This window comes from Schistocerca gregaria, chromosome X (assembly GCF_023897955.1).
Source record: "Schistocerca gregaria isolate iqSchGreg1 chromosome X, iqSchGreg1.2, whole genome shotgun sequence".
In the NCBI taxonomy this organism is placed as follows: Eukaryota; Metazoa; Arthropoda; class Insecta; order Orthoptera; family Acrididae; genus Schistocerca; species Schistocerca gregaria.
In genome coordinates this window covers 698,386,247-698,412,095 of record NC_064931.1, presented here as the reverse complement: position 1 = coordinate 698,412,095, position 25,849 = coordinate 698,386,247, and the positions used below count along the sequence as shown (strand labels likewise).

Below are 25,849 nucleotides of genomic sequence, written 5' to 3'. Positions count from 1 at the left end.
AACAATACTGTTGACAAAACTGTTAATTACTTTTGAATTAACTAAGGATGGCTTTGGTGACATGTTTTCAAATAGAGCCAAATAAATCCTTTAAGAATACAATTAGTTGTTCTTCCGAACGTTTACAATTACTACAGAATTTATATTTCTTTATAAGTCAACAATAGAATTTAACTTATCAAACAATTACTGATTTCACCCTATAACAAAAGATACTAACTAGAATGAGTTAAAATAAATTAGAAAATTAATTACATACATAAAACTAATTGCAAAATTAGATCTGGTGTTATATTCTTTAAAACTGAGAACCAACCTTTCTCTTTTATGGAAATCCAGATTATACACTATGGCTCCAATTAGGCATGGACAGGAACAGGAATAGAAGCACTACATTATTTCCACAGTCCATATACTCGGCAGATGAATATATTTCAAACAAGTAGTAAGTCAAAAGCACATTAGGCATCCATTGGTGTTTATGAGAAATGCTGGTCATGACCCAACAAAATGGCTGAAAATATGTGTTTGTCAAATGTGTACTTTTACTCAGATGGTGCAGCCCAGCAGTGGTTCAAAAACAGTGAAGAGAAACTAAAAACCTGGAAAAAATTTGAGGATGTATTTAACAAAACATTGGCGACAACAAATATCACATCTGTTTAGCAGAGGAAAAGCTGAAGAACAGCACTCATTGTCATGGCAAAATGATGCACTTGTACAAAGAGGATGTTTTGGTCCTTTGCAACATAGTAAATCTGAATATGACAGAAGCTGACAAAAATCTCACATCTGATAAAATGACACACAGACCACTTGTACCAAGCTCTTCTGGTAAAGAATGACACAACAACAAAAAGTTTGTCAAGCAATTCCAGCACATTGAGGACACATGATAGAAAAAGGATCCGATTAAAGAAGTACAATTGAATTCTAAATGTGGTCCCTTTGGAAGTTGTAGAATTGTCATGACCTCACTTCTCACTTTCTCCAGAAGGTAAGAGAAGAGATACAGCAGTGTATGGCAGCCAGAAGTGTCAGACCAAATATGCAAGAGATAGTGATAATGAACATTGACCCCATACATCAGGAGAAGAAGAAGTTCCTCAATCTTTGCCATCTGGACTACATGCCTTTTATGCATATGAAAGGTAGCCAGTGCTGTTGCCAGACATTTCTGTGGCCAGGAGTCAAGCCAAATTTGGTTACTACATGGGTCCTTCACTATGCTGCAGTGGGTCTACCATCAGAAATTTATGTCCAACTTCTCAAAAGCTGACGGTAAAAAGAACAGTGCCAAGTTCTGAATTGTGTTGGAATGCAGAATACCTGTTCATGAATTCGACTTGTTTTGGAAATGTGCATCACCTCAGTTATAATTGAGCCCTAGTAGGTCAAAACTAAGCAAATGAGACAGTTGTCTGTGACAACAGCATTACCTGTCTGGTTAAGGTATGCATGATGATGGTGCTTATTGCAACAGTCTTTTACTGTGTGTGAGATATCTGGTCAATACATGTCTTGCCACACTGCCACAGAATCTTGTACACTGCCAGCCATTAAAATTCCAATATCAGAAAGAATAGCAAATAATGAGCTTTACTTATTGTGCCTACACAGCATAGTAGGAAGAATACAGGATTAAATATGTAGTCAATTTGAGGGTATACAGAGGGTAAAATTTTCTACACAGAATGACTACCTGGGTAGCAATTATGGCTTAAACTGACTGGTCACAGAGTAAACCTGACCTTGGATGACATGTACGGATACATCATTTCATACTGATTCAGCTCTATGCAAGACCCCGTAACTATATTGGCTGGTGGCACACAAGTCTCTTGGCAGCCCATGAGCAGACGTTTTCAGTGAGGGAGTGATCTGGATAACATCCTGGTAGGGGCAACAAACACCCATTGTATTGGGGTTAGGTCAGAACAGCATAGGCACATCAGGTTAACTTCTTGAAAGATAATGACACGAAGATCTCAAAGACATGGCACAGCTGTTAGTTGTTAGCTGTCAGCCTTAACACATAAGAAGTGTAGTATCTGATGTCCAGTTTACTGGCTACATGCACCAAATGTGGCTGCATCACTATAAAACTAGGTCTGTATGATGGTGACAGCTGCAGTACAGCAACATGTGTTCTCCTTGGAGCCTCCACATGTGGATACATCAGGCAAGATTGTGTACTTGGAACTGGAACTCACCTTCTGAAAAGGTGACACGGTAGCACTTCCTACATCCAGTGTGGTCTGCAGGTGCACCACTGTCAATGGGCCTTACTCTGTCACTGCTTTGAGGGAAACGGCTGTGACAGTCAATATACTGACAACAGTCTGTGGGATTCCAGATGTCAGTGTACGGACTGCCCATGTGGATACTTGTTTTGAGGCAAATGAACCCATTTCCTAACTTGAGGCACAATTAGTCTGTACACAATCTCACACTTTTGACTACACAATATCTCCATCCTCTTGGGCATTTTTCATCTGATATCTGATGTGGCAATGAGTCCCAGTGTGGGTCTCCCAAATCTGTCAATTACATATTCACATGACATATGTATCAATAGATACATATTTCCCTTTTCTTTTCACAAGATACTTTAATCCCTCTAATGACCCATGGGTTTTTTGCATGGCTGTTTAATGTCCTTTCTTATTAGCTTATGCAGAAAGCTGTTTGCAAATAGTGATGTGAATTTATTGTGGAATAAGTTAAATTTTATTCCAGCATTTGGCTATTTATAAATTTCATCCCAGATCATCTCCTGTCAATTATCCTTAATAACATCTGTCCTGGGGTCATTAATTATTCTACTTGATTTCCACTGAGGAGTATCCATACTGTAAGGCACTATGTTATCTATCCTAACTAACTGTGGATCACAATCAGAGAACTCATTTGTTACTGGGTGAACAGTTATTTTCTTGCTTTGAGCATCACCAAAGAAAACATTACCAGTTAGGTTCCTATTGTTTTTATCCAGCCATGTTGGAAAGATAATTACTGAAATCAAATTGTGGGATCCAAACAGGATTTCCTGTTCATTTTCCCTATCAGAATGCTTTAAAAACCTCTACACTGAAGTCACCACAGACTATTAAGTGCTTGCTGATGTGTAACAGATAGCATAGTAAAGAATCCAGATTCCTAATAAACAGCTGAAAATTTCCCTGTGCTGATCTTTATCAGTTACAATTAAAAGTGAACCATTTTCCAGTATTACTACAGAAGCACACATTGCTCTGTGCAGATCACTACAAAATATACTTATCTGAATATTTTTTCCTTGTCTTACATCTTGATATATGTAACTACTCCTCCTTTTCCCATCTTACACTGACAAAAAACTGAAACACCAATAAGGAGTTGTGTGACATAAATGAAAGTTGGTAGGTGTGTTTCTACATCTGAAAGATGTTGTCTGTTCAAATTTTGCACCAGTCACATAAGAGTTATCTTTGAGACTGGATGTGGTGAGTCAATGTTAGACAATAGTGTCTTTAAGATAACAAAGATATCATTATCAGCACCTCACTGAGTTTGAATAAGTCTGTAAAATAGGGCTACAAGAAGCTGGATGTTCCTTCTGTGATGTTCTGGAGAGACTTAACAGAAATGTAGCTACTGTGCATGGATGCTGGCAGTGGTGGTAATGAAAATGTACAGTCACAAAAATACCAGGCTCTGGATGGCCACACACACTACCAAGAGAGAAGACCATCATGTTTGGCATATGGCTCTGGCACATCATACTTCTTCTGCAGCAGCAATTTGAGCAGCAGTTGGTACCACAATGACACAAAGAACTGTTATAAAGTGGTTACTTCAAGGCCATGTGTTCCACTGACACTAAGCCACTGCCATTTATGACTTCAGTGATGTCAAGTAAGAGCTCATTGGAGGGCAGGGTGGAGGTCTGTTGGGTTTTCAAATAAATGCTGGTTCTGTCTTGGTGCCAGTGATGCCTGTGTGTTGGTTATAAGGAGCCCAGTTGAGACCTTGCAACCAATCTGTTTGTGTGCTAGGCATACTGGACCTAAACCTTGAGTTATGATCTGGAGTGTAATTTTGTATGACAGCAGGAGCAACACACAGGCATCACTGGCACGAAGGCAGAACCAGCATTTATTGGAAAACCCAACAGACTTCCACCCTGCCCTCCAATGAGCACTTTTATTTTGTTTTTATGAAATGCAATATCTGTGCAGAACCTTGATAAAAGAAATGATAGTGTCTACAATTTTCCACACATACTGTCCGCAAATTTGCACATCAGTCTGGTGATTCAACCTGTTGTGCTGCCATCCGTGAATAGCATACCAGGGGGTGTTTTCCAACAGGATCTCGCTTTCCCACATGTCGCTGTCGTAACCCAATGTGCTCTACAGAGTGTTGACTTTTTGCTTTGCCTTCTCAATCCCCAGATCTGTCTCAAATTGAGCACATATTGCACATCATCAAACGATGGCTGCCCCTATATTGACCAATCAAGTGCAACAGGCATAGAACTCCATTCCACAAACTGACATCCAGCACCTCTACACCAAAATGCGTACAACATTCTGGCAGTTACAATGATTATTAATATACCAGTATTTCACATTTGCATTGGTTTCATGCTTATGTTAACCACAATTCCTCAATTTTAATCACTTAAATACATTACATAGACAAATGTATTCTCAAAATTTGATTACACTTCATCAATTATTTTTTGGTGTTGCAGTTTTTTTTTCTATCAGTCTAGTTCTGCATGAGTAAGATGCTGGAGAGTAATCTTTTATATGAACCTAATCTAACCCTGTATGAATGCTCACAGATGGGTCAGCCACACATTTATTTGTTTTTGCAGAAAACAGAAAAACCAAAAATATTGTACATCCCAAAGCACTTGCAAAGACTTTTTTAAATTTAATTTCAAGCACAATAGTCATTGTCTTTCATATATTTTTTACACTGTAATTGTCTCTGCTTTGTATATGTGTATATACTTAGAAAGAGAAAGGGGCATTGCAATGCAAGCTGAGCACAGCTAATTATATGTTAAAATAGTTGGCTGTTACAGCAGACAGAGGGCTTCCAAAGGTGACAATGTCTGCTTGCACTGTTTTGTTCAGAAATTTCACCATGAGCGTAAACACTGTGTGTCATCATGGAGTACCTTCTTACAGTATTCATAACTTTAGGTAATCCCAGTACAGTGCTCTAATATGCTACTAGTCATCCTTGCACCACTTCAAAATCTACCTATCTATCTATCTATCTATCTTTTTCACCACTTAATTCTTCAATTTTTTTTTATACACAATAATAATTCTCCTTATATATGATTAGCTATCAACTTTTGTAAATTGACCAATTCTAGGTTGCAGAGCAGCTGATCAATCCCTTTGGTGATGATGATGAAGATTTTGAATTAAATTGGCTTATTGATCGACACACAAAGGTACTGTGCATCTTGTTTCTCTCTAGTACCAAAACTGCACATCTCTAATTATAAACAGTCTTGGTATTTGACTTTCATTTGGCACTGTCATAACTGTGTTGGTTACTAATTTTTGTTTTTATGAGATGCAATATCTGTGCAGAACCTTGATAAAAGAAATGATAGTGTCTACAATTTTTCTTTTTTACTCATGGAAGCATCTATCCATAAATGGCATCTGATAAAAAAAAGTCATGAAATCCCATGTATTTATCAAATGCTATCTGAATATTGTTACACTGCATCTACACCTATACTCTGCAAACTACTCTTAAATGCATGGTGGTGGGTATTTACTATTGAGACATTTAGCATGCCACTTCCCATTCCATTAGCATATGGAGCTTGAGAAGAATAATTGCCTTAAGACCTTAGTGCTCTGTGCTATTAGTCTAATTTTGTCTTCAAGATTCCTATGGAAGGGCTACACAGGTGTTTGTTGTATATTCCTAGCTTCCTCACCTGAGCTGTTTTTTGAAAGCTTGTAAGTAGGCCTTCCACAGAATTGTTCACATCTCTCTTAAATTGTATGCCAGTTCAGATTTTACAGCATCTCCATAACACTCTCCCATGAGCCTAACAAACCTGTGACCACAATGTGCTGCCCTTCTTCATATACTTTCAATATACTGTTTTAGTCCTGTATGATATAGGCCCCACACACTTAAGCAATATTCTAGCAACATTGGCATTGCAAGTAATCTCCTTTGTAGATAGATTGCATTTCCTCAGTGTCCTACCAATGAACCACCATCTGCTTTAGCTATGTGATCATTCCATCTATTGTGTGAGTCAACTGATTCCAATTGTGACTTGTTGATATTGTAGTCATATACAACTATGTTTCTTCCCCCTATTGCGTGAGTTAACTGATTCCAATTGTGACTTGTTGATATTGTAGTCATATACAACTATGTTTCTTCCCCTTGCAAAGTACGTCATTTTGGTTTAATTTTCCTCATAGTCCACTATCATATAACATGCTAAAGGCTTACATCAACAACTGTTCCAATAATTCAAGGTATGATTTTGCCTGGAAACTAGTATGTGACGGCATCCACTTGTCAGTACTTGCCTGTTAATACAACTTTCTTGTAGATACTATTGTCGCCCACTTCTTGTACTGAATTTTTAACTGGTCACAACATGTGTGAATGAAACAAATAAGTATTAATAATACCATAACACAGTTGATATGCCTAACATTGGTCATATGATAAAACTTATTAAATGTTAAACTCTGTATACATGCTGTTGCTTTGTGGACTAAAAGCTTCCTGATCTTATTAAATCTGGCCTCATGTTATTTTTTGCCATTATTTATTCTATTGTATGTTTTCTGTTATTGTAACATTATAAATGATTCTTACTACTTCATATTTCATTTATGTTTAAATGCTAATGTTCCTTTTCTCACAAAAAAAAAAACTTTACGTACCTCTATTTATGAAGCTGTAGTAAATACAAACAATATACCCAATTTCCAGTACTCTTTCCATTTGCCCTTTTACACAGATCAGCCAACAAATTATGACCACTGCCCACTGTGACAATGGATGCCACCTGGTGGTATAACAGGCATATTAAGCTGTAGCAAAAGTATGTAAGTGGAGCAGACATGGACAGGGGTTACCCCAGCTAAGATATGGGCTACAAATGGGGAAATCCATTGAGATATGTGACTTTGACAAAGGGCAGATTATTATTATTATGCAAACCCTGTGAATGAGTATCTTGAAAACAGTGAAGCTGGTAGAATGTTCAAGTGCTACATTGTGAATATCTACAGAAAGAGGTAAAAGGACAGTGAAACTAACACTAGGTACTAAATGGTTGGATGTTCACAGCTCGTCACAGAACATGCAGTTCAGAGGCTTGTCTGCTCTGTAAAGTAGAATAGATGATGACCTGTGGCATCTCTGCTCAAAAAGAACAATGCTGGATTTTCAGAGCACATAGTTATTGTAGATTGTTGAATATGGAGCTCCACAGCAAACCAACCCTAATTGTTCACATATTGACCCAACAACATCGTCAATTATGATTGCAATGGACGTGGGACAATTGAAATTTGACCATCAATCAGTGGAAACATGTCAGCTCTTTCGGTGACTCACATTTTTGCTATACTAGGTCAATGGTCATCTCCACAAATGCAGTCATCAAGATGAACAGCAGCTTGAAACATGCAGCTCATGACAGACACAGGCTGGTGAGAGCAGTATTATGCTATGGGAGACATTCTCCTGCACTTGCATGGCACCTGTGGTGGTAACTGAAGACACACTGACAGCTGTGAACCACCTAAATACCTTCATGCTTGATGCCTTCCCAGATGTTGTTTTCTGTGCCTTGGAGCCATAACTTTGCTGCAGTGGCTTGAGGAGCATTATAGTGAGCTCACATTGATGTCTTGGTGACCAAATTTGCCTGATGTAAATCCTACAGACCCTATCAGTGTTGTTATCAGGCACCATCACCACATACACACATCAGTTGTTCATTATTTATGTGAATTGCATGATCTGTGCATAGACATCTAATGTCACATACCTCCAAAAACCTACCGACAAATTGTTGGATCCCTGATATGCAGAATCAGTGATGTATTTCATTCCAAAGATATATAAACAAACCAAGTGAGGTTGTGCAGTGGTTAGCACACTGAACTCGCATTTAGGAGCATGATGGTTCAGATCCACATCTGGCCATTCTGATTTAGGTTTCCCATGATTTCCCTAAATTGCTTCAGGGAAATGTCAGGATGGTTCCTTTGAAAGCACATGGTTGACTTCCTTCCTCCTCCTTCCCTAATCCAATGGAACTTATGACCTCCCTGTTTAGTCCCCTTCCTCAAATCAACCATCCAGCCAACAGGCAAAGAAGCTATAAAACAGGTGGTCTTAATGTTTCTGCTCACTAGTGCATATACTGCTTTTTTTATTTGCAAGACTAGTTCACACCTTTTTTGATGGACTAGAGATTTTTTTAAAAACATTTCTACTTTTTCATCAAATAATTAAAAATAAAAGAAAACACTGGAGTCAGTGGTAAAAGCACGTTCCTATTCATCTCTGTAAAGTTCATCAAACTAACAAGATTTGGTGATTTTGTCGGCTATTGTTCACATATGAATGAATATATCAGAGGAAAATCCCAAATTGTGTATATCTTCACATTTCTGTGTTTCTTGTGGATGCTATATTTAAGAAATGATTGTTGAGCCCAGTGCTTTATTATATGAAGTATCAAAAATGGAAAAAAACTTCAGAGACAACCAGCCTAATCTCAATGTGTTAGTGAGCCAATAGCAAGTTCATATGATATACTGAAATGAATCATACATAGTTGTGACAGCACTAAAATAATGTTTTGAAAGATAATTCATTTTAATGTACTGAATGCATATGTTTCACATTGTTACACTGTCCCAGCCATTAGCAACATAATTTGTAATGTGAACAAAAGAAGCATGCAGACACTTGATGAATGTTCAAGTTGCAGGCATGAGATACTTCGAAAGTAGATTTAATTAGAAACATAGACTAAACTTTAAGTTAGACGCATCATATAAGGTATCATTTTCATTTCATCTGCTTTTATTCAATGACAATTTAAAGTCATAGGAGTATGATATTCACTATGAGGCAAAAATATAAAGCTCAAGTGATGAGATATAGTGCAAGGATCATATGTGAGTGCAGGCTTTCTCGTTGAATTTCATATATGAAGTCTTCATAGGTTGTCAGCCAAGTAGCATCGTCATCTCGTAGCAACGTTTTGATGGAATGCATCTCCATCATCTTCACCTGAAGATGATGGAGATGCATTCCATCAAAATGTTGCTACGATATGATGACGCTACTCAGCTGACAACCCGTGAAGAGTTCATATATAGTACAAGAACTTTTTTTAATTTTCACATCTTGGTGTACAAACTAAAGCAAATATGAATGTCAGAAACGATTCATTTACAGAAACCTCATATATATATATATATATATATATATATATATATATACACACACACACTCCTGGAAATTGAAATAAGAACACCGTGAATTCATTGTCCCAGGAAGGGGAAACTTTATTGACACATTCCTGGGGTCAGATACATCACATGATCACACTGACAGAACCACAGGCACATAGACACAGGCAACAGAGCATGCACAATGTCAGCACTAGTACAGTGTATATCCACCTTTCGCAGCAATGCAGGCTGCTATTCTCCCATGCAGACGATCATAGAGATGCTGGATGTAGTCCTGTGGAATGGCTTGCCATGCCATTTCCACCTGGCGCCTCAGTTGGACCAGCGTTCGTGCTGGACATGCAGACCGCGTGAGACGACGCTTCATCCAGTCCCAAACATGCTCAATGGGGACAGATCCGGAGATCTTGCTGGCCAAGGTAGTTGACTTACACCTTCTACAGCACGTTGGGTGGCACGGGATACATGCGGACATGCATTGTCCTGTTGGAACAGCAAGTTCCCTTGCCGGTCTAGGAATGGTAGAACGATGGGTTCGATGACGGTTTGGATGTACCGTGCACTATTCAGTGTCCCCTCGACGATCACCAGAGGTGTACAGCCTATGTAGGAGATCGCTCCCCACACCATGATGCCGGGTGTTGGCCCTGTGTGCCTCGGTCGTATGCAGTCCTGATTGTGGCGCTCACCTGCACGGCGCCAAACACGCATACGAACATCATTGGCACCAAGGCAGAAGCGACTCTCATCGCTGAAGACAACACGTCTCCATTCGTCCCTCCATTCACGCCTGTCGCGACACCACTGGAGGCGGGCTGCACGATGTTGGGGCGTGAGCGGACGACGGCCTAACGGTGTGCGGGACCGTAGCCCAGCTCCATGGAGACGGTTGCGAATGGTCCTCGCCGATACCCCAGGAGCAACAGTGTCCCTAATTTGCTGGGAAGTGGCGGTGCGGTCCCCTATGGCACTGCGTAGGATCCTACGGTCTTGGCGTGCATCCGTGCGTCGCTGCGGTCCGGTCTCAGAACGACGGGCACGTGCACCTTCCGCCGACCACTGGCGACAACATCGATGTAATGTGGAGACCTCACGCCCCATGTGTTGAGCAATTCGGCGGTATGTCCACCCGGCCTCCCGCATGCCCACTATACGCCCTCGCTCAACTGCACATACGGTTCACGTTCACGCTGTCGCGGCATGCTACCAGTGTTAAAGACTGCGATGGAGCTCCGTATGCCACGGCACACTGGCTGACACTGACGGTGGCGGTGCACAAATGCTGCGCAGCTAGCGCCATTCGACAGCCAACACCGCGGTTCCTGGTGTGTCCGCTGTGTCGTGCGTGTGATCATTGCTTGTACAGCCCTCTCGCAGTGTCCGGAGCAAGTATGGTGGGTCTGACACACCGGTGTCAATGTGTTCTTTTTTCCATTTCCAGGAGTGTATGCTGCATGACAAAGCCCAATTGAATACTGGTACATAAACTCAGTAATTTCTTCAGCCATTCAGATCAGAGTTAGGGAGATCAAAGGCAGAGGACTGCTAAGAGAAACACAGAGAAAACAGTATGGGGGAAATCATATGATATCCCCCATACTATTTTCTCTGGATGCTAGTGAAACAGACCATCTGATGATTAGGAAGTTGGTGTGAGAGTGATGAGTAGAGTGGGACCAGAAGAGGGATAAGAACAAACAGGGGATGGAAATCAGCAGAGATTCAGGCAAAGGAGATTGTGTTAACAAAAGATATGTTTCAGGAACAGTTCTCAAATGTACAATTGAAATAATGTGGTGTTGAGGTAAGGTAAACATCCAAGTAGCACAAGTTGTGAAGCCACTGAATTTCGCCAAATTATGCTGAGCAGCATGCTCAGCATAATGGTTGTAGAGATTTTTTACATTTGGCCTTATTAAGAGACCAGAAGAGTTCAGAATTTTGTTTGAGTAATGTTTTTGACCTTAACTAGTATGAAAACAATCTTATGATTATCCAGATAAACTGATGACGCTTAACCACACCTGAGTAAATCTATACCTGAGTAAATCTATCTACCTATTATTCTCCGTACTTCAGGCAAAATGCTTTTTTTTTTTTCTTTTTACTTTTGGAAAGAGGTAACTGAAGAGAGATCTCTGGCTTGCAGAATAGACATTCATATCAAATACCAACTAAATATTTTCTACAGTTTTACTTGAATTGCACTGCTATGTCCAAGGTTAAAATATCATTCTGTTCCAATATGCTATCCTCTTTAGCATAAAATCTCATTGTCCAGACTCAAGGAAGTTATAGGTGTTTTGTCTTAAAATTATTGCCTGAATTTAGGAGGGATTCATCTTGAGGAGTCACTGTGTGCACCAGAAGGTGTGCTGGTTCAGGTGTAACTAGAGAGGCAAATAAGGTTGCTGAAGGCTGTAACTGAAGGCTAGCTGCTACTCAACATATAGAGGAGATGTTGAGTCACAGATAGGCACAACAAAAGGACTCTCACAATTGAAGCTTTTGACCATTAAGGGCATCGTCAACAATGGACACACATACACACACACTCACACAAATGCAACTCACACACACAACTGCACTCTCAGGCAACTGACACTACACTGTGAGCAACAGCACCAGTACATGTTGGGAGTGGCAGATGGGTAGGGGTGAGGAGGGTGGTGGGGCAGGCATGGGGAGGGATTGTATGGTGGGGTTGGTAGACAGTGAAGTGCTACAGGTTAGACAGAGTGCAGGGAAGAGGTGGGGAGGGAAGAAGGGAGGGGAAGTAGCGGAAAAGGAGAGAAACAAAAAGACTGTGTGTGGTGGTGGAATGGCGGCTGTGTAGTGCTGGAATGGGAACGGGGAAGGGGCTGGATCGGGGAGGTCAGTGACTAACAGAGGTGTAGGCCAGGAAGGTTACACCAATGTAGGATATATTGCAGGGAAAGTTCCCCTTGTTTCTTGGCCACAGTCTGTTGATGGCCATTCATGCAGACATACAGCTTGTTGGTTGTCATGCCTACACAGAATGCAGCACAGTGTTTGCAGCTTAGCTTGTATATCACATGACTGATTTCACAGGTATCTGTGCCTTTGATGTGATAGGTGATGTTAGTGACCAAACCGGAGTAGGTGGTGGTGGGAGGATGTATTGGACAGGTCTTGCATCTAGGATTATTACAGGGGTATGAGCAATGAGGTAAGGGATTGGGAGTAGGGGCTGTGTAAGGATGGACGAGTATATTGTGTAAGTTCAGTGGACGATGGAATACCACTGTGGGAGGGGTGGGTAGGATAGTGGGCAGAATATTTCTCATTGCAGAGCAGAATGAGAGCTAATTGGCACCCTGGTGGATAATGTTGATCTTGCAGTACCTTCTCTCCATCCACAAAATTCTCCTGTTATGCAATCCCAAATTCCTGGAATCCATAACACACATTGAAACCTTTGCCCAGCAGGAACTTGAGCAACATGCACAGCACCAACTCAAAAAGCTCTCCACCCTGCCCACTTCCTGTTCCCACCTTGGAGTACCACTGCCCACTACCTCTTCAACAACCTCCAAACCTCCCCCTCATCCCCATCCCTTCATAGCTGACAAACCCTGTCTCACAGATCTACTACATTTACCCCACCCTCCAAAACTCCTTCTCACCACTACACAGAATCCAGAACCTAAACAGCCCCACAATACAGTCATGATCCTTTCTGCCAGAAGCCTTACCCCCACAGAAACATCAGTCCTTTCCAAAGGCCTTACCTTTTTACCCACTCCCAAATTTAATCATGCAGGACTTATTAAAGACCTTATCTCATTCTCCTGGTCCTGACAGTGGAAACATTTTTTTTGCTATCAACTCTGCCACTCAGACTCAACCAAAGACCAATTTTGCAACTTGCCTACCTCATTTCACTCTTCCATCCAACTATGATCCACACCCACTGCCATCAAAACCATTCCCTGTTTACTTTCTGGAATTTCTTAACCTCCAACGTTGCCTCACTGTCATTCCCCAAATCCCTCAACTTACAAAGTAACCTTACATCCGCAGAAAGAACTGCAGTCCACCATCTAAAAACTGATCCTTACCTTGTAATCCTACCTGCAGACAAAGGCTCCACCACTACTGTTTTAATCTGCTAGGATTACCTGGCAGAAAGACTCCACCAACTGTCAGATACTTCCACCTACAAACCTTGCCACAGTGACCCCATTCCAGTAATCCAGCAGGATCTCCAGACACTACTCAAATCCTTAGCCTCATCCCAGAACCTCTCCCTGGAGTCCATCTCTCTATTCACCTCCTACCTTCTACATGCTTCCTAAAGTCCATAAATCTAACCACCCAGGATGCCCCATTGTGGCCATTTACTGTGCCCACACTGAGACAATCTATGCTCTTGCAAACCAACACCTTCAACCTATTACCCGGAATCTATCCTCCTATATAATAGATACCAACCATTTCCTCCACTGTCTCTCCACAGTTCCTGTCCCTTTACCACATGATGCCCTGTTCGTCATTAGTGACGCCAACTCCCTGTACACTAACACTCCTCATGCCCATGGCCTTACCACTATTGAACACTACCTTTCCCAATGCGCAATGGATTTCTAACCAACAACCTCCTTCCTATTCACCATGACCAACTATATCCGCACCCACCATTACTTCTCCTTTGAAGGTATTACCTACAAACAAATCAGGGGTACTGCTATGGGCACCCACATGGCACCATCCTATGGCAACCTATTCATGGGCCATCTAGAAGAATCCTTCCTAAAAATGCAGAATCATAAACTACTCACTTGGTTCAGATTCATTAATGACATCTTTGCTATCTGTATCGAATGTGAGGATACCCTATCCATATTCTTCCAGAACCTCAACAACTTCTCCCCCATCTTCTTCACTTGGTCCTACTCAATCCAACAAGCCACCTTCCTAGATGTTGATCTCCACCTCAAAGATGGTTACATCAGTAACCTCATCCATGTCAAACCTATTAACCACTAACAATACCTCCACTTTGACAGCTGCCACCCATTCCATACCAAGAAACCCCTTGTGTACAGCCTAGCCACCCACGATCATCGCATCTGCAGTGATGAGCAGTCCGTCTCAAAATACACTCCTGGAAATTGAAATAAGAACACCGTGAATTCATTGTCCCAGGAAGGGGAAACTTTATTGACACATTCCTGGGGTCAGATACATCACATGATCACACTGACAGAACCACAGGCACATAGACACAGGCAACAGAGCATGCACAATGTCGGCACTAGTACAGTGTATATCCACCTTTCGCAGCAATGCAGGCTGCTATTCTCCCATGGAGACGATCGTAGAGATGCTGGATGTAGTCCTGTGGAACGGCTTGCCATGCCATTTCCACCTGGCGCCTCAGTTGGACCAGCGTTCGTGCTGGACGTGCAGACCGCGTGAGACGACGCTTCATCCAGTCCCAAACATGCTCAATGGGCGACAGATCCGGAGATCTTGCTGGCCAGGGTAGTTGACTTACACCTTCTAGAGCACGTTGGGTGGCACGGGATACATGTGGATGTGCATTGTCCTGTTGGAACAGCAAGTTCCCTTGCCGGTCTAGGAATGGTAGAACGATGGGTTCGATGACAGTTTGGATGTACCGTGCACTATTCAGTGTCCCCTCGACGATCACCAGAGGTGTACGGCCTGTGTAGGAGATCGCTCCCCACACCATGATGCCGGGTGTTGGCCCTGTGTGCCTCGGTCGTATGCAGTCCTGATTGTGGCGCTCACCTGCACGGTGCCAAACACGCATACGACCATCATTGGCACCAAGGCAGAAGCGACTCTCATTGCTGAAGACAACACGTCTCCATTCGTCCCTCCATTCATGCCTGTCGCGACACCACTGGAGGCGGGCTACACGATGTTGGGGCATGAGCGGAAGATGGCCTAACGGTGTGCGGGACCGTAGCCCAGCTTCATGGAGACGGTTGCGAATGGTCCTCGCCGATACCCCAGGAGCAACAGTGTCCCTAATTTGCTGGGAAGTGGCGGTGCGGTCCCCTACGGCACTGCGTAGGATCCTATGGTCTTGGCGTGCATCCGTGCATCGCTGCGGTCCGGTCCCAGGTCGATGGGCACGTGCACCTTCCGCCGACCACTGGCGACAACATCGATGTACTGTGGAGACCTCACGCCCCACGTGTTGAGCAATTCGGCGGTACGTCCACACGGCCTCCCGCATGCCCACTATATGCCCTCGCACAAAGTCCGTCAACTACACATACAAATCACGTCCACGCTGTCGCGGCATGCTACCAGTGTTAAAGACTGCGATGGAGCTCCGTATGCCACGGCACACTGGCTGACACTGACGGTGGCGGTGCACAAATGCTGCGCAGCTAGCGCCATTTGACGGCCAACACTGCGGTTCCTGGTTTGTCCGTTGTGCCGTGCATGTGATCATTGCTTGTACAGCCCTCTCGCTGTGTCCGGAGCAAGTATGGTGGGTCTGACACACCGGTGTCAATGTGTTCTTTTTTCCATTTCCAGGAGTGTATACTGAGTGTATCACTGAAGCCTTCACTGACCATAATTATCCTCCCAAACTTGTACAAAAACAAATCTCCCATACCTTATCTTTCTGGTCTTCCACCACCTCCAAAAGTCCCACTGTCCAGCCGCAGCCACAGACGATTATTCCCCTCATAACTCAGTACCACCCAAGACTGGAGCAACTGAATTACATTCTCAGCTAGGGTTTCAATTACCTGAAATGAGAAATGTCCTGACCACCATCCTATCCACTCCTCCTGCAGCTGTATTCCATTGTCCACTGAACCTACACAATATACTTGTCCATCATTGCACGACCCCTGCTGCCAATCCCTTACCTCAGGACTCAGTCCCCTGTAATAGGCCTAGATGAAAGACATGTCCCATACATCCTCCCACCATCACCTACTCCAGTGCGGTTACTAACATCACCTATCCCTTCAAAGGCAGGGCTGCCTATGAAACCAGTCAAGCAATCTACAAGCTACGCTGCAACTGCTGTGCTGCATTCTGTGTAGGCATGACAACCAATAAGCTGTTTGTTAGCATGAATGGCTACCGTCAAACTGTGGCCAAGAAACAAGTGGACCACCCTGTTGCTGAACGTGCTGCCAAACATGATACCCTTTATTTCAGTATATACGAAGACAGTAACTTGTTCTCGAAAGAACAGTTACTGTTGAAAATGTATGCCCCGACCAGGAATAAATGATTACTAACTGACAACCTCAGCTGCCGACAGGTGTTGTTGATATACCTCGATGTGTTATTCCAGGGAAAAGCTGCACGGTCATCAACAGTAACTGTTCTTTCGAGAACAAGCTACTGTCTTCGTATATATAGTGAAAGGCTAACCTGCCATTGACCTTCGTCTTTGTGAATGCGCAGAAGTTGCCCAAACTCTTACGGGAATCACCAAAGCTTGCGCGAGTACTGAGTGGGTGGGCAAATGTCTATAAGGTACAATACATATGTAGAATTGTGGACAGTTGGGAGCGTGAGTCTCACGGGAGGCGTGCAATGGATAAGTCCCTGCAGTCGCGCTATTCACCTGTGTCCTTGGTGGCTCAGATGGATAGAGCGTCTGCCATGTAAGCAGGAGATCCTGGGTTCGAGTCCTTGTCGGGGCATACATTTTCAGCTGTCCACATCAAGGTATATCAACAACACCTGTTGGCAGCTGAGGTTGTCAGTTAGTCATCCTTTATTTCAGTGACTGCTGCACAGCCTGTGCCATACGGATCCATCCTACCAACACCAGCCTTTCTGAGTTGCGCATGTGGCTCCCAGCCTCTCCACGGCCCTCTGTCTATCCTGCAGCACTGCACTGTCCACCAACCCCACCATACTATCCCTCCCCTCCCTGCCCCAGCCTCTTCCTTACCGCACCCAGTCCCCACTTCCATCATGCACTGGTGCTGTTGCTCACAGTGTGGTTTCAGTTGCCTGAGACTGCAGTTGTGTGTGTATATAGCATTTGCATGAGTACATATAGTGTGTGTTGTGTATTGTTGACGAAGGCCTTAATGGGAGAAAGCTTTAACTGTGAGAGTATTTTGTTGTGCCTATCTGCAATTCAGCATATCTGTTATATGGTGAGTAGCAACTTTCGTTCTTATAATATTGTTACATTTCTTCCTGGATTTTCCATTTTCTATGTCTTGTGTAGATGAGTCCACATCATTTAGAATTCTTGACTGATTGACTTTATTTATATTAACATACCATGGTTGGTCTTTGATGTATTTGCTGAGGCAGCAGTGGGAGGTTCCCCTTTCCCTGGAAGAATCCAGTTGTTGCCAAAAGTGTGTTGAGATTTACCATGTAGAAACTTTTAGTGAGTTCAATAAAGAAAAAGCTGGGCATTTCTTGTCAACAAGGTGTAGAGTAATGTCAAGAAATTCATATATTGCATCATCTGTGGTTTTATTTTCTTGTAAACCATAATGAACAGAAGAAAGAATTTTATTTTTTCTAAGAAATGAATTAAGTCTGGTAGACATTGCATATTCAAATACAGACAGCACTGCAGCTGGGTGGTAGCTGCTAGGATCTTATTTAGATCCCTTTTTGTGTATGGGTATAATTTTTGCTATTTTAAGTTTCTTTGAGAATACTGCATCTGAAAATGAAGCATGACTTGAGGCAGTGGCTTACAAGTAAGTTTGCTGTATGTGTGGCGAAGGAAGCTGGGGTTCATGTTTTCTGCTGATGATTTTTTTCTTTATTTTTCTATGAATTATCTTTCCTATCTCTGCTCCTTGTAATCTTACCCTCCCACACATCACCATTATTTCTCTGTTATTTGAAAAAGGTTCAAAAGCTTTGAGAGGCATAAGATATACGAAAGAAAAACTTTTCACTTATCTTCATTTTTTCTTCTTGTTGTTGTTTGCTCAAAGTCTTGTGTCGAGGGTACATTCTTGAGGCTGTTATTTTCATAACATTGTAGGTTCTTGATAACTGAATAACTGATGAAGATTTATCTATTGCTATGGTTTTCTTTTATTTTATCCCATTCTTATAAATCACACCGACTTTACAATTTTCACTTCTATCACACTAAAAATTGCATTATTAGTGACACACTCAAAAACATATCTGATTCCATCAGAGACATGCCCACCACTACTTACATTCTGCAGTATTCACCATATTCCAAAGATTTTACAAAACAAAAGAGTTTACAAACTTTCTGAACAGATGAAGAATCTTCACTAAAACATATCATTATTTTGTTAATGAATACAGAAATAAATTTTATGATCAGCGTTAGATTGTACAATTAATAATGTAAATTTTAAGTATGCCAGAATATCTAATTTCAAATGTTTCTAAAACAAGAATAATTTTTAACAATTAGAACATATCAATTGTAACAAATTAATTTCTTTTTATACATCTTAGGGTGAAATATAATACATTGTATACAAAATCATATGAATTCTTTCAGGGGAACAGCCAAGAATGTTCACCTTTACAAGAATCAATGGTATACATGCTATCAGTCATTTCTATAAAATAAGTGGTAGTGTTAGAGGACGGTGTCCCATTACAACGTCCTCTTCAAAAAATTTGGAGACAGGGTGTTTACAATATTTTGTGACAGACTACAAGGTTTGGTGTACAAAATAATGCCCAAGATATAATATTGATGTATAGAAGTATCTGATACATAACATATTATAGAAAACATTAGAAAAATATCTACTATACAAATAGTAATCTATACATATAGCAGGATCTGTAGAACATACTGTTACAAGACAATTAATATAAGGTCAAAACTACAGCATTACACCACTAAACTATAGGAATAATTGCAGAGTCATTGTAAATTACTAGAATTATAAACTGTATGTTAACATCCATACAATCAAACCTTCAAATTCTTCAAACGAGAAGATAAAAATTTCAGAATCTAAGTGTATGATGAGTGAGCCGACTTGAAAAACTCACAACAGTTGTAGACCAGAAAATATCCTCAACCATAAGTAGGAATCAATAAGAGTATTCAAGGATATATTGACTCATGAAAGAACAAAATAATGGAAAAATGTTAATGATATAGGAATCGACACATGAATCCATACCACACTGGGTACAAACCAGCAAAAAAAGTTTCGATGGAACAAAATAAAGAAAGTACATAATCATATCAATAAGTTAGATTATATGGAAAGAGTAATTGTAAGAAGCATCTCGCCTCAGTCAATGGTTGTATGCTCTCCATGAGTAAGCACACAGTCGCAATGACCAGGGTTACCCAAAACAGAGCTAAGCATGAGTCTGTCCATGACTCAAGATACAATCAAACATAATATTGCAATACTCACGATAGATTCAAGTAAACAAAGTCATAAATAGCTTGACAACCAAAATCAGATTACGAAAGCAGACATGTATACATCTTGTTATATTGTCTATACTAGTTAATGTCTTCCATACTATTTGCTAATTGTCCATACAAACTGACCTACATATATAAATACCTAACAAATTCATTTACAAATGATAAAAAAACATACTGATTTAAAGTTATGTAATGTAATGTACTTGAAAAAATGTACATTTACTCTGAATAACACTGTCTTTAGCAGTATTGGCTAGCAATTCACAAATATCAGTCAGTTAACAGATGCTTGAGTACATTATGCAGTAGCCACAATCTCTTGCATGTTGGCTTTCCAGCAGGGTACAGCCATACAGCAGTGTGGGGAGTGGATCCACCCACATCTTTCAGTTTCCTCCTTAGGGTTCTCATCACATGCTCCAACAGATATGTAACTTCCTGTCTAGCATTCACATCAAATCCTGAAACGTTGTTTTGTGTGCTAAATATGCTGTTCAATACCTTCTCCACATCACATGAGATATGTTCTCCTTAGTAACTTTTCAAAATCAATTAAATGGTATTTATGCCAGGTGAAATTAAAAAGTGTTCACATATAAAACATAAATAAACAGAGTTAAATGCAATAAAAAATTAACTAATAAGATATTACACACAGATATACTAAGATACTATTCCTAATTTTTGCAGTACAAATTATGAATATTGTCCCATTTTCAAAATTTCAGTCTATCAAATTTCAAAGCACAAATCTATTACAGAACATAATTATATAGTGAATCATAGATTTTAACTCAGTCAATAGACAATACAAAACTTTAAAAATCACATCATCTTACATACAAAATTCCAGGCAAACAAAACATAGTTATCTAATATTAAGCATATGCAGATAGATTTAAACTCAATTAATGGATAAGATAGAGCTCTAGAAATTACATGATGTTATATACTAAATTCATGGCAATGGAAAAAGAACAAACAAACAAACAAAAATTAGATACTTATGGATCTTGTCTACATGCTCTCAGTTCAGTGATATTGCAAAATTCAGACAACTTCTTATATTTTGGATACACAAGTCTCTATGCATTAGCATGTGGATATTGAAGAATTTCGAATGGTCCAATATAAATATCAAAAAAATTCTTTATCTCTGATGTCAACACTTTAGATTTCTCTTTGGCTTTCACCAACACAAGATCTTCTACTTCAAACTTAGGAAATCTACCTTTACCATCGTCTCTCAGCTTTCTCCTATCCCCCTGTTTTTTCATCATCTCTTTAACACATTCTTCCTTCTATTGTGGTGACAGAATTTTAGATGGTGGAAACTCAACATTTTCAGAAATAAAGTTAGCTAGTCTGCAATTAAACATGATTTCAAATGGTGAAAAACCTGTTGAATAACATTGTAAGTTGTCCATAATATCCTCAAATTCAATGACACAAATGAACAAAATTTAGATACTGATGAATCTACAAAAAGATTTAAACTCAGTCAATGAATAAGTTAAAACTTTAGAAACTACATAATCTGACACACTACTGTCATGGCAAGCAAAACACAATTACATAGTCGTAAAAATCTACAGACATAGTGAATATTTTCTTCTAGACTAGGTATTACACTACAGGACATTAAAATTGCTACACCAAGAAGAAATGCAGATGATAAACAGGTATTCATTGGACTAATATATTATATTAGAACTGACATGTGATTACATTTTCATGCAATTTCGGTGCATAGATCCTGACATATCAGTACCCAGAACAACCACCTCTGGCCATAATAACGACATTGATACGCCTGGGCATTGAGTCAAACAGAGCTTGGATGGCATGTACAGGTACAGCTGCCCATGCAGCTTCAACACGATACCAGAGTCCATCAAGAGTAGTGACTGGTGTATTGTGATGAGCCAGTTGCTCTGCCACCATTGACCAGACGTTTTCAATTGGTGAGAGATCTGGAGAATGTGCTGGCCAGGGCAGCAGTCAAACATTTTCTGTATCCAGAAATGCCCATACAGGACCTGCAACATGCGGTTGTGCATTATCCTGCTGAAATGTAGGGTTTCGCAGGGATCGAATTAAGGGTAGAGCCACGGGCCATAACAAGACTGAAATGTAATGTCCACTGTTCAAAGTGCCGTCAATGCGAACAAGAGGTGACCGAGACGTGTAACTAATGGCACCCCCTACCATCACGCTGGGTGATATGCCAGTATGGCGATGAGGAATACACTCTTCCAATGTGCATTCACCACAATGTTGCCAAACACAGATGCGACCATCATGATGCTGTAAACAGAACCTGCAATCATCTGAAAAAATGACGTTTTGCTATTCGTGCACCCAGGTTCGTCGTTGAGTACAACATCGCAGGTGCTCCTGTCTGTGATGCAGCATCAAGGCTAACCGCAGCCATGGTCTCCAAGCTGATAGTCCATGCTGCTGCAAACATTGTCGAACTGTTCGTACAGATGGTTGTTGTCTTGCAAACATCCCCATCTGTTGACTCAGGGATCGAGACGTGGCTGCACGATCCGTTACAGCCATGTGGATAAGATGCCTGTCATTTTGACTGCTAGTGATACGAGTCCATTGGGATAAAGCACGGTGTTCCGTATTACCCTCCTGAACCCTCTGATTCCATATTCTACTAACAGTCATTGGATCTCGACCAACTCGAGCAGCAGTGTCGCAATACGATAAACCGCAATCGTGATAGGCTACAATCTGACCTTTATCAAAGTAGGAAATGGGGTGTTACGCATTTCTCCTCCTTACACAAGGCATCACAGCAATATTTCACCAGGCATCACTGGTCAACTGCTGTTTGTGTATGAGAAATCAGTTGGAAACTTTCCTCATGTCAGCACATTGTAAGTGTCGCCACTGGTGCCAACCTTGTGTGAATGCTCTGAAGAGCTAATCATTTGCATATCACAGCATCTTCTTCCTGTCGGTTAAATTTCACATCTGTAGCACATCATCTTCGTGGTGTAGCAATTTTAATGGCCAGTAGTGTATTATGCATCCATGTTCATATATCTTGTCCTCTATACTGTACGTTAAAAGTACCTGACATTTTACCAATTTCCTTTGCTTACCTGTAGCTCCTCTTATCTTTACACATACAACAGGCATTTCCACGAAATTCTTACAATACTTAATCTTGTTTCTAAATTTTTCAGATATACCACAAATCACTCTACCTTTATCAGTTAAACAGTCCTCTGCTCACTGATTAATCTTATTCTTAATCTAAGGACATCCAAAATCTAAATCATCATATCTATTATTATACACTTCATGTAGAAGATCATTTTCAATTTCAGCATTGCATTACTTTGGTTACACGTGTTGTCAGGTAAAAATTGAATGCATTGAATGCATTCCATAGAACAACTAACATTATTTATTATAGAAGGAACACAAAATATATTACTGTCAAAACTGTATTTTATACTTAGATCATCTTTCACTTCATTCCACCAATATGGATACAAATTTTGACTAACTTCTGCTAACTTACTCCAGAATGCACATTTATCTATGTTATCATCAATTTGGTTCCAAACAAATTTCAAAAAGTTTTCACCTTTATTCTCTAGGCTCACAAATTACTCACCTTTACTGTTTGGATCATTACTCTGCATGACATCAATGAAAACTGGCTTTGATATTCCATGACTCTCACTTATATCATTACATATATCACTTACCTCACATATAATAACAAATAACTCTGAAACTTCATTATTATTAAACTCCACAAATACCTGATACTCATCATCACCATCACCATCATCAGTATCATTTTCTTCCAAAATTACTTAATCAATAACATCATTAACAAGACAAGTCTCACCACCATCAAAGTCACATAGCTCACCCACATTCATTTGCAATAAGCTACCAGTCTCAGACTTACGAACCTGTCATTTCACAGCTCTCATTCAAATCTACATAAAAGATACCACCTAATTCAGATCCAGTACAGTCATCACATGTTTTGCACACATCAATAACACTGTTTTCTGACCAAGAGAAGAAATCATTAGTACACGTTACATCAAAATTCTCATTACACTCACATTCTGGTTTGTGATTAGTTTCTACATCATTATAATTAAACATAAAATTCCAATACTTTTGATCAAAACATAATTGAGAAATCTGATGTTCCTTCTGACCAACTTCAGGTACCTGTGCTACATTATTAATACTGTCATTATTGTCTAAACGCAAGTGTATATTGGGGGTCCTGTACTTGTTGCGTTTCCTCACCCCAAAACTGTGGACCTTCATTGAGGCAACTGCTGTTTCCTGAATGGCCACCTCTATGATTATTTCTTTTATTAAATTGTCCATGGTTATTACCATTATTGCTATTTTGCTGATGTTCAAAATTTCTGTCTCTATTATTATTCTAACCCTAATAAAAATTACCATTATCTCTGTTTCTGTAGTTGTTACCACTGTGATTTCTATAATATTGATTGTTTTGGTACATGCTTCTTTCTACTGCTCTATCTAGCCTGACAACATATCGTAAAAGTTGTTCAAGGCGTTTGTCAGGTCCGTCTACTAAATCGCACTGCAATCTCTCTGGTAATCTCCTTTTGAGTACATGAATCAGAATTGTTTCATTAAATGGTTTGTCAAGATGAGTTAATTTCTTAAGCTGATTCTTGCAGAACTCCTTCAGAGTACTGTCCCTATCCTTATCATTTGGCCCATTCAAAACTTCACTTTTAATTCTCCCTTGTTCAGCTTCTGACCACAATTTACTAAAAAAACTTTTTTCAAAACTTTGATATGTGTTTCACTAACTTAAATATAGATTTACCCAAGACAGAGCTTCGCCCTCAATATATCTTTTAACAAATTTAATCTTTTAGTCAGCACTCATGCCTGACACAAAACTATATCTACAGTGATGTAGAAAATCCACTGGATGTAAATTGTCTGAAGGAAAACTTTTCATTGGAATGTTGAAACATACAATACCATTGTTTGAATAATGAATTTTGTGAATACAGTTTTCTTGCACTATTGAAATTTTTTGTTCTAGAACTTTTGAATTAAATATCATACTATTTTCAACATTTACAATTTTTTGATCTAATCTACTAAAATTTTGTTCCATTTTGTTCCTCTGCAGCCTTCTGTTGAACTTTGACATAATTAACATTCTTCTCCTGTTATGAAGGTTGTGCAACTAACTTATTTTCCAAAGTAATAAACTTATTTACTGAGACATCAACTTTTTCATTAACACTTTTTAATCCGTCTGACAACCCATTTTTTAGCTCCGAAACCTGATTACTAAGTTGGTCTATTTGGTATTGTACCCTGTCCATTTTATCATTGTCTGTATTCCCATTAAGTGATCATTGACTGCACTAAATTTGCTATTGTTGTCTGTTTTTATTTCTATTCAGTGTTTCCAAATGAACTGCATAATATCTAGACTGGCAATGTCAAGGAAAGCGTTTCTGAAGAAGAGAAATTTGTTAACATTGAGTACAGATTTAAGTGTCAGGAAGTCTTTTCTGGACGTTTTTGTATGGATGTGAAACGTGGACAATAAATAGTTTAGACAAAAAGAGAATAGAAGCTTTCGAAATGTGGTACTACAGAAGAATGCTGAAGATTAGATGAGTAGATCACATAACTGATGAGGAGGTATTGAATAGAATTGGGGAGAAGAGAAATTTGTGGCACAACTTGACTAGAAGAAGGGATCGCTCGGTATGTCATATTCTAAAGGCATCAAGGGATCACCAATTTAGTATTGGAGGGCAGTGCAGAGAGTAAACATTTTAGACAGTACAATGTAATTGCAGTAGGTACTGGGGGATGAAGAAGCTTGTACAGGATAGAGTAGCATGGAGAGCTGCATCAAACCAGTCTCTGGACTGAAGACCACAACAACAACAATATCTTT

At 40.2% G+C, this 25,849-nt stretch overlaps 1 protein-coding gene across 6 annotated transcripts in view; it reads left to right on the top strand.

The window, feature by feature from the left end:
* LOC126299489 (bestrophin-2-like) overlaps positions 1-25,849 on the top strand; it is a 612,660-nt gene that overhangs the window by 437,514 nt on the left and 149,297 nt on the right. For all 6 annotated transcript variants that reach the window (XM_049991427.1, XM_049991429.1, XM_049991428.1 and 3 more), the window contains one exon: positions 5,378-5,458. In XM_049991427.1, coding sequence (XP_049847384.1) covers positions 5,378-5,458 — 81 coding nt within the window. The remainder of the gene's footprint in view (positions 1-5,377; positions 5,459-25,849) is intronic.